Consider the following 14,452-nt stretch of genomic DNA (forward strand, 5'->3'; position numbering starts at 1 on the left):
TTTACTTGACATATGGTTCAAGTGTATACTTTCTCTAAGCTCTTTTCCATATCTTTCTTTTATTTTTTTTGGGATAATTTTATTTTAGTTTAAAATATATAGAAAGTACTACATAATATACAAACAGGTAATATGTACATCCAATATTGTAATGCAATAATACAATAAAACAAATCCATTTCTTATTAACCTCCTCCACAGGTCAAAGTTCACAGTTGCAGTTATCTAGTACAATGTAAGGAATTTGCCCCATATCTTTTCAAACAATGGCATTTTCCTTTCTCTACGGAAAAGAACTTGCTTCCTCTTTAAGCTTACATTGGTTTTCTACAGCATGTCGAGGTACTTTCCCCTTTTCCCAGGGTGTTTTTATCCATTCTTCTCTTTTCTCGTTATCCAACTGTTCAAAAGTTCTTTATTTGTTCTTCCCCTTTTTCAAGTTTAACTCTGTTTCAGACTTTCTACTGGGACGAGTTACCTGCATGGTATAATGATCACTGTGGGTCATCCCGGGCCTCCCGTTTTCCCCGTTACCTTTGCTGAGGAGCGAGAACGTCTTCGGGAGCAGTGGAGTAACTTTTCTGAAAATGTTGGGGGGGACATGACATCTGAAGAAAAGGTGCCCCAGCCAAATGAATGGGGACAAAATGGTGTGCCATGAAAGTTGGGGGGGACAAACACCCCTGTCCCCCCCTAAAATTACGGCCATGTTCGGGAGTCTTCTGCAGCTGAGACCCTTTTTTGGTTCACAGAGCGCTGACACCTTTCTTCTTTGGGTCACTCTCCTTGCGGTTTCCTCTCTCTTACGGTGTCCCAGTCATCAATTGCGTGACCATACACCCTGCGGCTTCCTAGTGCCTGTGGTATCAGCAATGTTGCCTGTACCTGCTGTCCACCTCAGATTCTTGCCCGAGGTCCAACCACCACCTTCTCCTCCGTTCTCTCGTTCTTTGTGTTTGCTGTAGCTCTGGCGTACCATGTTGAAAAGTTACGTGAATTTGAAACTCGCAGGCTTATGGGTTTCCTTCTCTGTCAAGGCTGATGTAGCTTGGGGGCTTCCCCAGCTGACATATGTGGTTTCCTCCCTCTCCTTCTTGTTCCGTCTCTGCCTGGATGTGCATTTATCCACATACTCATCTAGGGCATTCCGGTTTAAAGGGACAACACCTTTCCTTATAATAGGACAGTATCTATTAGGAGTTTCTTCATCCCAATTTTGATGCTTCACAGTTTGACATTGTAGTTTCTTCGTCCCAGTCTTGGTATTTCACAGGGTCTGATATTGTAGAACACCCCATGAAGGCCACAGTATGTACCACTTGTTAGAGTTCCTCAACGTACGAGAGTCCTTGTCCCATAACAGGAATCTCTCCCGGTGAGGCCCCACTTGCCTCTACCCCTATGGAGGATATTGGGGAGAAGGGACGAATTCCCTCAATTCCTCACAAGAGAGAGAGTAGCGAGGAGTAAGATTGGAGGGTGGAGTTAGATAGAACAGAGAGGAACATCGGAAGGATAGAGGCGCAAGGGTCAGGGAGAGCAAGGAGTGATGTTGGATGGAGTATGAGGGAAGAAAGTTGAAGGAGAAAAGGCAGAGTGACAGAAGGAAAAAGGGAGATGAACAAGATAGCATGGAAGAAAAAGACCAAGTGGGTCTAAGTGTCTGGAAAGCACAAACCCTTAAATTGCATTGCATTGGGGATCTTCAAGGAGGGACCACCTACATTGTTCCCAGATGGAGCAGGAGTTTGCCTTTAGGCCATCACCATTAGCTATGCAGTTTTTAGATAGTACGGGTCACCAATCTTTAGTGACCGTCGTGGCATTGAGGGACGCCTGGGTTAAGACGGGAACATCCTTCTATAGATGAGAGAAAGGGATAACCCTTAGAGAGCCCCTTTGAAGATCTTAAAAATCAAACCCTTGAACTGTGGTGTGCTCTTGAGGCCATCTGTGCCATTACCTCTTTTAAAAAAAAAAAGTAGTCTGCAATAGTCTTCTGTATTGAAATGGACCATTCCTGACCTATAAGACTGCGATCTAAGGTCTTCATTAGAATTCAAAGCTCCTTAGTTCGAGGTTTTAAAAAACAATTGCCAATACAGAACTTTATGAAGACTTAGGACTTTGCTACATCTTCTAGACAGCCTCATGCAAAGAGTGCCCTACAACACACTCACATCAAAGGGTTTTCACTACCTATTCCCTAGGGATCCCTTATTCAGGTGGCTAGGGGAGGGCCATCGATGTTGGATCCCAACACTGGGGGTGGACAAGCAAGGGAGGATCACCTGGGTAGGGGGTCCATGGGGAGTGAGACCTGGTATCCCTCTGACCCTGACAAACATTTAGCCCACATTCCATCTACCTTTATGGGATACTATGACGAACATAATTCCCCTCCTTGGTTTATCAGCCCATCTACTGGGACGAGGGAGAGGAAGACAGACTATGAAGATTACCACCGGTAATAAGAAATGGCCCTGTCCCACCAATAGGGCCAGGCAGGGTCAGGCACTCTGTCCCAATCACACACACCTGAAACTTGTTGATGGCTACCCTGAATATAAAAAGGTGAAACACAAAGAAAAAGGAGGCGAGACCGGGCACTGCAAGGAAAGCAAGTCAGAATGCAAAGGGGAGGAACAGCTGAGCGAGAGCTGCCGAGAACCAAGCCAGGGAGAACGTGATGCTGCAACGCTGACAGGCTGCGAGCTGAGGCAGGAGAATGCGTGGAGAGGTAGCCGTGTCTCCAGGAACCAGGAAAAGTGGAGAGAAGGGAGCCGAGGTGCCTGCTAAACCCTTCCCTCCATATGCCTGAAGATTGCTTTCCACCCCGAGGCTGCGAGTTCACCCGGGAGTGTCTGAGGGGCAGGTGGCCAAGACGCTGACCTCAACGAGCTGAAAACTGAAGAACACGCTAAAGCAATCACTGCCGGTGAGTTCAAAGAAAGGGAAAGCCCAGTTTGTGAAAAGCACATTATGTGTGAAGCTACAGTGTTGCCCGCGAGGCTACTCGTTGGAGGATAAAGACATTGAACTGGAAGCTTCAATGTATTTAGCAGACGAGAAACAATGTAACAGAGCGGTGCCGTGTGTGAAGGCACGTTGTTGAACACTTCTTGAAAGATAACAGAACAGTGAATAACTAACTTGAAATGTGTTGAGAGCCACTGAAGGAAAGAGCACGAAGGAAAGAGTGCGCAGAGATCCCGAAAGACTAAAGTGAAAGTGAACTATATTTTTGTGAAGGAACAAAGTGGCCGAGGGCCCGTTCTACGAAACCAAGTGCAAGAGGCACGGATAGTAAGAAGACAACCCTATTGTCAGAGTGGTCACGCATAGTGGTGAGAATACTGTGCAATTGGAAAAGACTCTGAAAAGGCGATATTATCAAGAACTCTGCTGTCAGAGTGGTCATGCATGGGGGTGAGAATACTATGTGGTTGCAAAGTTCTCTGACAGTTGAACATTGTGAAAGAAGTGCAAAGGTTGGGGGAGGGAGTTCTCCCCGAGCTCTGTGAAGCAGAGCAGTTTAACTGGAAAGTGTTTCACCCATGTTTAAGTGTTTGAAGTTAGGCATGGGCAGACTGCGTAAGTGATTAAGAAGGAACCTTAAGAATAACTGTGTGTTTAAGAAATATAAAGCCGGGCGAGGGAAGCCCCAAAGAATCCATTGAACAGAACTGTGATGAACTGACATTGAAATAGGCGAGGGAAGCCTTACAGATTTATGGGAAATCTTTGAACTGTGCATACTACCCACCTTGAAGGAACTTTCTAAGAGCCCCAGTGAAGTGAACCTGGGGAAGGGAGTGGTGATCCACTTTCATAGCCATTCTGATATTCTTTTGATCACTCTTTATTTTCATACATTTTCCCATACTTTGAAACGTGAGGGCAAGTACAGGTTTCTGACACAGACTTTTCCTTTGTTTGACTGACTCACTTGGACCATTTTATTTTACTTTGGTGGTCGACACTACTCCCATTATAGAATTAGAGCCAGATAGGAAGTCTCCAACCCAGTCAAACTTAATAAAGGTGTTGAAACTTGGCATTGGGTGAAGAGACCTTTTTTTTAAAAAAATGAAATCATTTTTTTTATAGAAAGACCGCCCTGTGACCGTCCCCCGTTAAGGGGAGGGGGTGCAGGACGAGGCAATGTGGGGTTTTGCTTTTTGTAGGCTGCCCAAAATCATCACAAAAAAATTAAATTGGTCTTTTTGTTGGCCCACCTACAAAAAACGAAATTATCACAAATTATCACTGAAAGCCTTAGGCCTTACTTCCAAATGCCTAGCCAACCAAGCCCCCCCCCGTATCTCTGCAGCCGGCTATCCCGCCACGCGCCTACCCGCCCTCAAAGATCTGCCCAGACCCACTGTTTAACTATCCCTAGGTTCAAACTAAAAGCGGGTGGATCAAGCTTCCCCGTCCTAGCTTCCAAGCTTTGGAATGCCCTCCCCCTCACCATCAGATCAGAAGAATGCTTTAGTGCCTTCCAAGTCCAAAACGAACGCCTGGCTCTTCAATCAGCCTTGAAATTCGGATTTCATATGTACCTGGGAGCCCTTGTCCCAGTAAAACGCCTGCTTTAATCTCTACTCTGTAAATGATGTATATTGCTGTATGCTCTGAATACTTTGCACTGTATCTCAAGTTTGAATATATGTATGCGCGTTATGTAACCATGTCTAAAGTTGCGCCCTGATGCCTCCGGGCCGCACGGTGCGCGTTACAAATAAAACAAATACAAATACAAGAGCAAGAAACTTGTATCTTTGTGTCTGTGTACCATGCCTGCTTCACATCAGTACAAGAGATAAATGGTTACAATGACATAACAAAGGATCTCTTCTAATGGGGGTGAATTATTTTTCCTCACACATTTATCTTAATGTTGGACAGGTGGGCAATTTTGGTGCAGAGGTATTTGACAGTCGAAGTTGTGCCTGCCTTTAAGCCAATGCATGGCAATGGTATTTCCCAACACTAAGAACAGAAAGAGGCAGAAAGGTTTGCTTACCCTCTGTCGCACAGGAAGGTCGCTGTATGTCTTGGTAGTGGAGTAGCTTTCACTGTAGTAATCATCACCTCCTGTATGGAATGGAAGGCAGATATTATAAGCAAGTCATTTTGGAGCCACCAGGAAGCTGTGATCAGAAAGAAACTATCCCACAAAATAATTCTGTGCAAATGCATGCTCAGTTAACAGGATATCTCTCCTGAAGGGGAGCTAGTTTGTAAGTTCACTTCACAGGTGCTAGAAGGTGTATCAATGTATTTCCTTACTACAAAGCACCCTGCAACCTTCCGAGGTTCCTCCACATGCAGAGGGCACTCAGATTTAACCTGTAGGAACTCCCTCTAGATCAAATGCAATGATTTGGGTGGTGGTTTCTGGCATCTAGCAGTGCTTGCTGGCTTACGGCGTCGCCTAGAGATAAACTGTACTTCCAGTACCTGCAGTTTTATAACCTCGCTTATCTATACAGAAGGAAACTAATACCCCTTAACAAGGATATGAGGAGGTGCTGATGCTACTATTTGTTTTAGAAGAAAGCAATTCATTTCTATTTCATGCGTCAAAGGGTCATTGATTGAGTTATTTGTACTGCGCAGCTAGACTAACCAAATCTTATCTAGGCGCAGTTGGAAGTATGACAGGTGTTATTTTGTCACAAATCATGAGACATCAGGGTTACTCTCTCTTGTTTCTAAACCTTATTTAAACAAGTACGTTTTTAGTTTTTTCGAAATAATGTCATGGGTTTGACCCTATCAAGGGGGTCAAGGACTCCTCTCAACATGGAGTAGGCAGGCTACCAGGGCAAGACCTATCCCAGCAGTGGAATCAGGGAGTTGAAGGACCCTTTTCCTCAGCACGCTGGTATGCATGGAGGCACACCTGTACATTGGTGCCTCTGTCTCCGCCACATGCCTATCTGGCTCTGTCCTGGCCAGGTCTCTTTCTGTTCTTTCAGATGGTTCCCAAGAAACTTGAGCAACAGACATGCATTTGACTCTGCAGACTCCAGGGATGGATAATGGTTTCCAAGAAGCAGCATCGTCCCGAGAAAAACTGGTTTTGCATATTATGTTTGAATGATCAGTTCAAATGACCCACCAGCAGGACAGGACTGATTATGGTGAAGGGTGACCACTTCAACATAGATGATGTTGGAGGACCCCCAGGACACTCCAGGCGCTGGGAATTGCTTCAGTTGCCCAGCACAGGCACCTGTTCCCCAGCAGTAAAACACAGGTTCGTGGCAGGCACCTCTTCATGGTGGATAGCAGTAGCAACAAGTGACCAGGTTTGAGTTCAATGAGAAATGGATATGCCCATTTCCCAGCCTCTTGGCGAGGCTCAGGGCACCTGGGTCCAACGTACAAGAACGGACCTGAAAAAAGAAGGAACAGACTGGTTTCCCCCAAATAGGAATGGGCAGGGCTTTGCCATTCAGGAGCCGAATAGAGACCAAAGACCCACCCACCCCCCAAATAGCCAAACGTGCTACAGGGGAGCAGTGAGGCAGCAGCAGAGGACCTGAAACCAGCCGGGAACTACCTGTCACTTGAGGAGACAGTGAGCCCTTTCCAAAATATTTGTAGGCAAGGATTTACTTGATCCAGAAGGGGAACAGAGACCCTTTATCCCTGGGGCTAAAGGGTCTATGACCACTTCCAGGGTAAGACCCCAACCCTCAAGGGGATAGTTCAGACAGAGACTGGCCCAGGGTATCAGCTGACTGGAGTAACCAATAGACGCAGAGGAAAGCATCTAGGCAGAAAGGGGGAGGGATATAAAAAGTCAGCATTGTCAGCTGACAGTGAGAAGTGAATGGGTGAGGGAAGAGAGCAGGTGAAGGAGAACCAAACGACCAGAATGGAATGTGTAGCAGCTGGAGGAGGACTTGAATGTGACCATAGAGCATTTACAGAGAGAGGTTATAAGGTGTTGTGGTGAAAAATGGGTACCAATTTGGGTGAAAGTGCAAGAGTGGCTGTAGGTAATTGCGCAGGGAGAGTATGAGGCAGGTTGAGAGTAGGAAAGGGAACTGAGAGGCAGAGGCGTGAAGAAGCAGAGGCATGGTAGTGTTGGGAGATGTAAGATTTGGAGGGAAGTGGATAGAATCAAGTGGGATCTGGAGAGTAGAGACTGGAGGAGAGAGTGAAATAAGACCAGGAGACGGAGTGTACTGAGAGGGGGAGCTAAGGAGGGAGTTGAAGGGTTAAGACAAGAGAAGGGGGAGAGAGCGAAAAGATCAGGAGATTGTGGAGAGAGAGAAAAAGAGAGCGAGAGAGAGACCGAAACAAGGGTGGAGAGGAGAAAGGCATAGGGAGAGGAGAGCGGAAAAGATTGCAATATTGTCATCTGGAGGAAAAGAGCACCAGGACACTCAGACTACACAGCTAGGTCACCTAGAACTTCCCTAAGTGAGTCAGAGATATAAGGCCATGGCCATTAGGTCCTCCATAGGACAGGCATAGGCCAGACAGTAGGGGTACACTGACTCTAGTGAATTGACACTGCAATAAGACCTGCTTGAGTAGGGATACTCGGCTAGGGAGGGGGTGGAAGCCCCTGTAAAGTTTGACAGAAATGTGTACAAGGACCCCCACTTAGACTACAAGCCAAACTGCTGGTGTTTAAAATAAATGTAATTAAACTGAAAATGTACTGGATTTGTCTTGTGACTCGTTAAGCACTTTGCCACACTTGCCAGTTGGAGTTTGATTAAACTGAATTTCCTACTAGTGTATGAATAGGAGAATCCAAAAAATGGAATTGTAATCATTTTGTTTGTAAGTGGGAATGCGGCAGGATACTAAAGAAACACTCAGTACTTTTTCCATGTCAGTTATGGATTTGAAACCATGCAAATTAAGCTTTTTAAAAATGTGCTCCATTTCTATTCATCTTTTTACCATGAGTAAGTCATGATTAAGTCCTTTGAGATCAAATGTGTCGGCTGATGATGTTTTCGTTTGTTGCTCTGAAGACAGGAACAGAAGTGGTGGCCAGATTCTCCAGCCACCTAAAAGCAAGGACTTAAGTGTACATCCCAGTGGAAGAGGATTTGTGATTTTGAGGCTGTAAAGACTGGAGATGAGTATCTGTACTTCTGCCCACTATATAGTTGAGGTAGAGGCACAGAGAACCCCAGCCAAGGCTCTCAATTGGTGGGCGAGCAGCCAGACTGAGACTCAATGGAGGTGATGTAGGCTGTTTTTATGTACAGTGAATCCACAAGCTCCCCACAATGGAATGTTCACATAGGAATTCGACCATCCGCACAGTCTCTGTCCTATGCTCATTGCACGACATACGCATAGATCAGTGTACTCTAGGTGGACACAGCCTACATGCGCAGCCCCCCCCCCCCCACACCCAGTCCTATTCAACTGGGATCTGACAGGGGGAGTAAACCATTTTTTTTTAAAAAAAATGTATAGGCTTATATGGTTTCCCAATTAGAAAACTTTTAGCCATTTTTGTTAATACAAATATACATACAGAAATAATACCAAAAATACTAAATTCAATTACACCTGTCAAGAAACGGAAGAGAAAAAACAAGAAGAACAACCTATCTCTAGGTTGAGGAGATGCTCAATTAAAGGTTTCAAGTTTTACATAAATTGCTAATAGAAAGTTTGTTAAGGCGACTATAATGTTAGTTTTCTCTCCCTCTATTAATATAGTCCACCAAGCGTTTTCTGAAGAGGCGCCATATTTGTCAATGATACTTCCCATCATACTGTATCTTTCTGTACTCAGCGTCGGGCACTTCATTATCAAATGTTTAATTTAAATCTTAGAGATGTTCTCTTGACACAGCCTACATACAGGAGTTATCTCTTGTCCACTTAACTTTGTCTTGGCCAGTCTGGGCGGGAAAACGTTAAGGCGGAATCTCATGTATTGATGTCTCAGAAACCAATTAGGAAAGATTTTAATGTATCTAGGAAGCTCATTAAGCTTTCTCTCAGCGAACCAGAAGTGTTCTCGATTTTTATAGTTGTAAATTTCATCCAGAGTGTCGATCCAATCTTTACGGTAGAGCTTCTTCTTTAATCTACACGGGTTTTGGATCAATGATTCCTGTTTCATTCAGGTCTTCTATTAACCTCTGGCATATATCCCTCCACTCTTTAAGGATTGTTTCTTTGGGGTCCATCAATGCCCTTTTCAAGATTTTAAAGCCTCCCTTTGGGGTTTCTTCCAGATATTTTCGTTAGAAAGATATTGAATTCCACCTAGCAATAGCCTTTAGAGATGTCAGCGCTAATTCCCTTCTGACAATCTGTATAGGGATACTTCTTGGTACTCCCAGTACTGACTTCCGGACAATACCCTCCAGTAGGGACCATGAGTCTTCGGCCAACATAATTGATGTTTCTGCGCCGTAAATCAAAATCGGCACCACTTTAACTCTGTAAAATGAAATTAACGGAATCAACGAAAAATTGCAGAATTTCTTTAACAACACTTTCCCTTGCGCTGCTAGATTTTTACCTTTTTTACGCAGCGCAACTATTCGGGGTGCTTCGCATCTGCTGGTGTTGATGTTTACTCCCAGGTAGGTAAATTCCGTCACCACTCTCATTATTTGAACTTTAGAAAACCACACAGGTCCTTTACTACTTCTGCGTCGATCTTGGTCACCGAAAACTATTAGCCTGGATTTTGCTGGGTGTTACGCAGAATTGCATGCAGTACCCTCTGGGACCACCACATGCAATTAGGACTACAGGTGTAAGCAAAATCAACCTTTGGTATAAGTCTGTACTACACCGTTTTTGGTAGCGAGCTGAGCAGCCATGTTTATCTGAGAGGGAATGTGAGCAGTACAAGGATGTTACACAGAGGTCTTACAATCACAGTGGTTCAAGTAGACACTTACACTCAAGGTTTCTTGGTAAAACACGTATTAATTTATTACACAGTCATTTAGAAAACATTCAATAGAAGGAGGTAACTTAATATTATGCACAAACGCACTTCAATACCAAACCAATAAGTTTGGGAGTAAATTAGGCTCCGCTGAAATAGGAACAAAATGGCATTTCAGTTACTTTGAATGGGAGTAAAAAGGCACAAGTTAATAGAATAGATCACAAATACTTTCTTAGGCAGTGCAAATAGGTTAAGTTCACTAGAGGACTCGATTCAGTTCAATAGTCCTAGGCCAAAGTCAATGGGCTGGTGTCTTGGATAGGGAAGAGCAGTTCTTGTAGTAAACGGTAAAGTCTTTGACAATGTTTTCAGAAGTAGTTTGTACGAAAAAGAATCATATGTTGGGTCACAAGCTGTTTAGGCCTGTAAATTGGGAAAGTGTCACAAACTTTCACAGCGAGAGGTAAGTTCTCTCAATCGGGTTGGCACAGTACCTTAGTATGAAGAAAAAGATGCAGCTGAAGACGTTGGTTCCTGGTAGTTCCTGCAGATCTCACTTTTCCTGAGCCTCAGTCGTGGGGACAAGAGGGAGGACGTCGGGGGACTTCTGCACTGTACAGGGACGGGTCAAACAAGCTGGCAAAATGGAAGATCTTCGGTTTGAGTAGCTGTCGTCAAGCACACAAGCTGGTGTCCTTCCCCCGGTTAATCCTAACCAGCTCTGAGAATGGTATCCAGGTGGCTTACAAGTTGATTGGTCCCACCAACTCAAAGGAAGAAGTTGTCCTTGAAGGGGCTGCGCTGTCGAGATGAACTCAGCGATTCGGACCTGCAGCAGGGCTTCACCGGGCAAACCAACGGTCCAGGAGTTGCAGCAGCCGTCCTCTTCCAGCTCGTCTTTGGTTCTTTCGTTTCAGTGGTCGACTCTGCTTTCCAGTCCAAGAGACTCGTCTTTTAAACAGTTTCATCCCTTTCATTCCAGCCTAGCTGCCACTCACCCGGCAGGGTGGCTGTCCTTGCCGGACAGTCAGCCAGCCAATCATGTCAGAGTGCATTTGGGTCTCCTAGGAGACCAAGCACAGGGAGTTTCGGGCACCTCTGTCACTTCCTGCCCACCCCAGACACTCAGGCGCCAGAGGCGGTCTTCAGTCCTGAAGCCCGCCAAAGGCGTACGAACAAAGGGACCAAACCTGGTTTGGCGCGCAGAGACAAACTCTAGAAGGACCTTTCCAAAAAGAAAAGGTGAGAAAAGAAGACCGGGACATGTTTAAAAAAAGGGGCTTAAGGCGCCATCTTGAAAAACATGGCTCCTGCGATTTTTAGCTACCGGTGTTCGCGTTCGGGAAAAATCATGGTAGTTTGTTGTAAAACCACTGCCATCAGCCATTTCGATAGGAAAGGGCATTTGACTGCTACATGAGTTTCTAGACACAGGGGATACTAGGTAATCACTGCAGCACTCTATAGGAAGATACTGTGTGCTGGGTCTAGGAATTTAAAAAGACTAGTAAAGTCAATTTAACCTTACATTCTCTGGGAAACAGTAGTTTATCCCAGAGAAGGTATTTAAACCTTGGGACAGCCTAAAAGGCTTCCCTGTGTCACTGCACTGAGGTTGCTGTGTGACACAAATAAAAAAAGATGATGCCTATGGAGTTGTCTAAAACTGCATAACCAACAGAAATAAACACAGAAAACAAACAGAATTAAAAAGTACAGAGTCCCAAGGTTTAGCAAAAGAGCTGGGGGTCCCTAAGGTAGAGAGGAATTAGCACATTTTGAGAATTCTCCCTACCACTGGGTTTATTATTAGATCGTTCATTTCCAGATATCTTTCAAGGGCGGTAATCTGACGTTGCAACCCAATGGGAGTCTGATCAATGATCACAATGTCGTCCACATAAAGGAGTCTGCTAATGGAAGAGTTTGTGATCTTTGGAAGAAAGGCACGTATATGGAGCTGGGAATTGGAGTAAACAATGCATCTCTACAAGGGGGAGGGCCAAACCGTCCCCCTTCCATGGCCAGCCTGATTAACTGACAAAAACCCCATGGATCCGGCCTGTCCTTTTGTTGATCCCTGGAGCTGGTGGCAGCGATGTGTATACTAATCAGAGAGTAATTCAAACAGGCCAACATGGGACATGGCGGCAGAGGCTAACAAAGAAGACAGGAAACCCCAACAACCTTTCATATGCAACTGTGTCAACCTGAAGCCAGCTGCCGCCCTCAGTATCGATTGACAGTGAAATGTCTGGGACTGCATGTTTACATTAGTCATCCCTGCAGGAGGACCCCATTCAGAAGGTATGAGTATGTGGTTTGTCGGAGCCAGAAAGTCTGGTCTCGCCGCAGCTTCAAGGGAGACCGGCTGCTTTAATCAGGAACCACAGAGAGCTCCATTAACCAGAGGGAGCCTTTGATCCACAACAGACAGGAAGATGGGTCAGACCTAGTATTACATTTTTTCACTTATTTACCTTTTCTGTTGCAAAGCACTCTGGTTATGACTTCAGGCATAGAGGAGATTGTTGCTGGGGAGCCAGGATGTGTTCATTAGGGTAGGCTTAGCCTACACCAATCCCTGTGGTCCATTTGGCTTTAAAAGAAGGCTGAACCCGCCCTTTTGGCATATCGGAAGTCTTCGCAAGGAGTAACAAGCAGAACTCAGCATTGGACTCTGGCTGAAGGTACAGTCTCCATCAAAATATATATGAGACAGAGCTCCAAGAACAGGTTGCACAACAGAATAGGTTCCTAAAAAAACCTGTATATAAACTTTAATTCAATACATATTAAGAATCAATAAATCACACAATAAATAACAATCATCACAAATTCCTTAAATAAATTACAAAAGGATCTTTCAAGTAGCTCTGGTTGAGGTGGGCTACTAAATAGCTCTTGACCTGTAACTGTATGGCGTCTACTACGATGTAGACTCAGAAGAAAGGGGCAGATCCCTTGGTGTGGCTCCACTTCAGAAAGAAAGGCCACTGTCAGTTGTTGTTATCAATCGACATCTACGTGTAGGCAGGGACAGGCACTCACGCCTTAATCAATAGACGGATCTGACGAATCATAGGTCTGCATGAAAAAACTGCCAGCAAAGTACATCCATTGGGAGCCACTTCTCGAGTCTAAGTCTCAGTAACTATCAAAAGAGCGATCGGATGGTAGGCAAGTGGCCGGGTCTCGGCGAGCTGGTGCTGCGTATCTGTATGTAGGTACTGAAGGTACAGTCTGCCTTGCATCTTCTGCCAGTGAATGAAGGCCAGGACCGCCAAGACGGAAGCAAGATCCCTCCCCTAAACATCTCCCAGGGAACAGAGGGAGATACTGAATCCAGAGGACCCTCCGGCAGCTCCAGAACCGGTACGCAGCCAGCACACAGCGTGCCCTGCTAGGCTCTGCAGCAAGCTTGCTAGGTGGGAAGTGCCAGAGTTTCTGAACCCTAAACCGAGGGCAAGGCAGCTGCCTGTAACATACTCCACAGCTCTGGGCCGTCCACCTTAAAGCCCAGTGAAGAAGCTAGGAGAAGTGTATCGACGAGCATCTACCGACGTCCGGCTTAAAGGAAATTTTCAAGCCAGTCTACTCCCTCGAGCTGCAACTGACTGCAACGCTGACTGTTATGCCGCAGTCGCTTAAAGACTTCCTGAACACCTCGACTAGTACTTCAGAACTGCCAACCAGCACCGAGACAATGATTCCTGACCCACGCCTTAAAGGATGACAAGCCCAGTGAAGAAGCTAGGAGAAGTGCCTCGACGAGCATCTACCGGCGTCCGGCTTAAAGGAAATTTTCAAGCCAGTCGAGTCCCTCGAGCTGCAACTGACTGCAACACTGACTGTTATGCCACAGTCGCTTAAAGACTTCGGAACACCTCGACCAGTGCTTCTGAACCGCCGACCAGCACTGAGACAATGATTCCTGACCCACGAGCAGCCGTGTTGGCCAGCCTGCAGCTCGATGTCCACCTTTGCTCGCGGAACTATTTGCCACCTGAGACCCGCAGCTGTCTCCCGTCTTGAACATGAGCTGCAAAGTGCCCTCAAACGGACTTGACCCTGTCAAGCACCAAGAACACCTATAAGCACAAGGTACATTGTGTTTCTGTCCCCCTGGTGCTTCTCCGAAGGTCCCTAGAGTCATTTTAGGACCCATTGCTCCCTTTGTGCGGACACCAAATATCCTTGAACTGTTGCGAGTATTTACTATACCGAATAACCTCCTGTCAGTATCCAGAGTACATCAACGGTCTGTCCTCTGCATATGTTTACAGGGTGGGTTATATTTTGTAGTGTGCTAGAACGGTCTGTTGTGATAATAATAAAGTAGACATTTGCATACAACTTTCACTGGACACTCCCTTTTATCATTGGGTAATAATTCTATTTTTGGTGTGTTGCAACTAACCAACTATCCACAAGCATTCGGAGATGAGCGTGCCGTTCCGTCCACGTTACCAAAATTGGACAAGGTGGTTTATAATTTGCTTGTGTTTCCAATCTGTTCAGACCCCTCCTGGTGCACGAGGGGTG

At 45.5% G+C, this 14,452-nt stretch overlaps 1 protein-coding gene across 2 annotated transcripts in view; it reads right to left on the reverse strand.

Moving 5' to 3' along the window:
* Positions 1-14,452, reverse strand: part of EMD (emerin) — a 427,558-nt gene that overhangs the window by 145,228 nt on the left and 267,878 nt on the right. For both annotated transcript variants that reach the window (XM_069645445.1, XM_069645446.1), the window contains one exon: positions 5,030-5,100. In XM_069645445.1, coding sequence (XP_069501546.1) covers positions 5,030-5,100 — 71 coding nt within the window. The remainder of the gene's footprint in view (positions 1-5,029; positions 5,101-14,452) is intronic.

Source organism: Ambystoma mexicanum, chromosome 2p (genome assembly GCF_040938575.1).
Source record: "Ambystoma mexicanum isolate Mex_15411 chromosome 2p, UKY_AmexF1_1, whole genome shotgun sequence".
NCBI classification, from domain to species: domain Eukaryota; kingdom Metazoa; phylum Chordata; class Amphibia; order Caudata; family Ambystomatidae; genus Ambystoma; species Ambystoma mexicanum.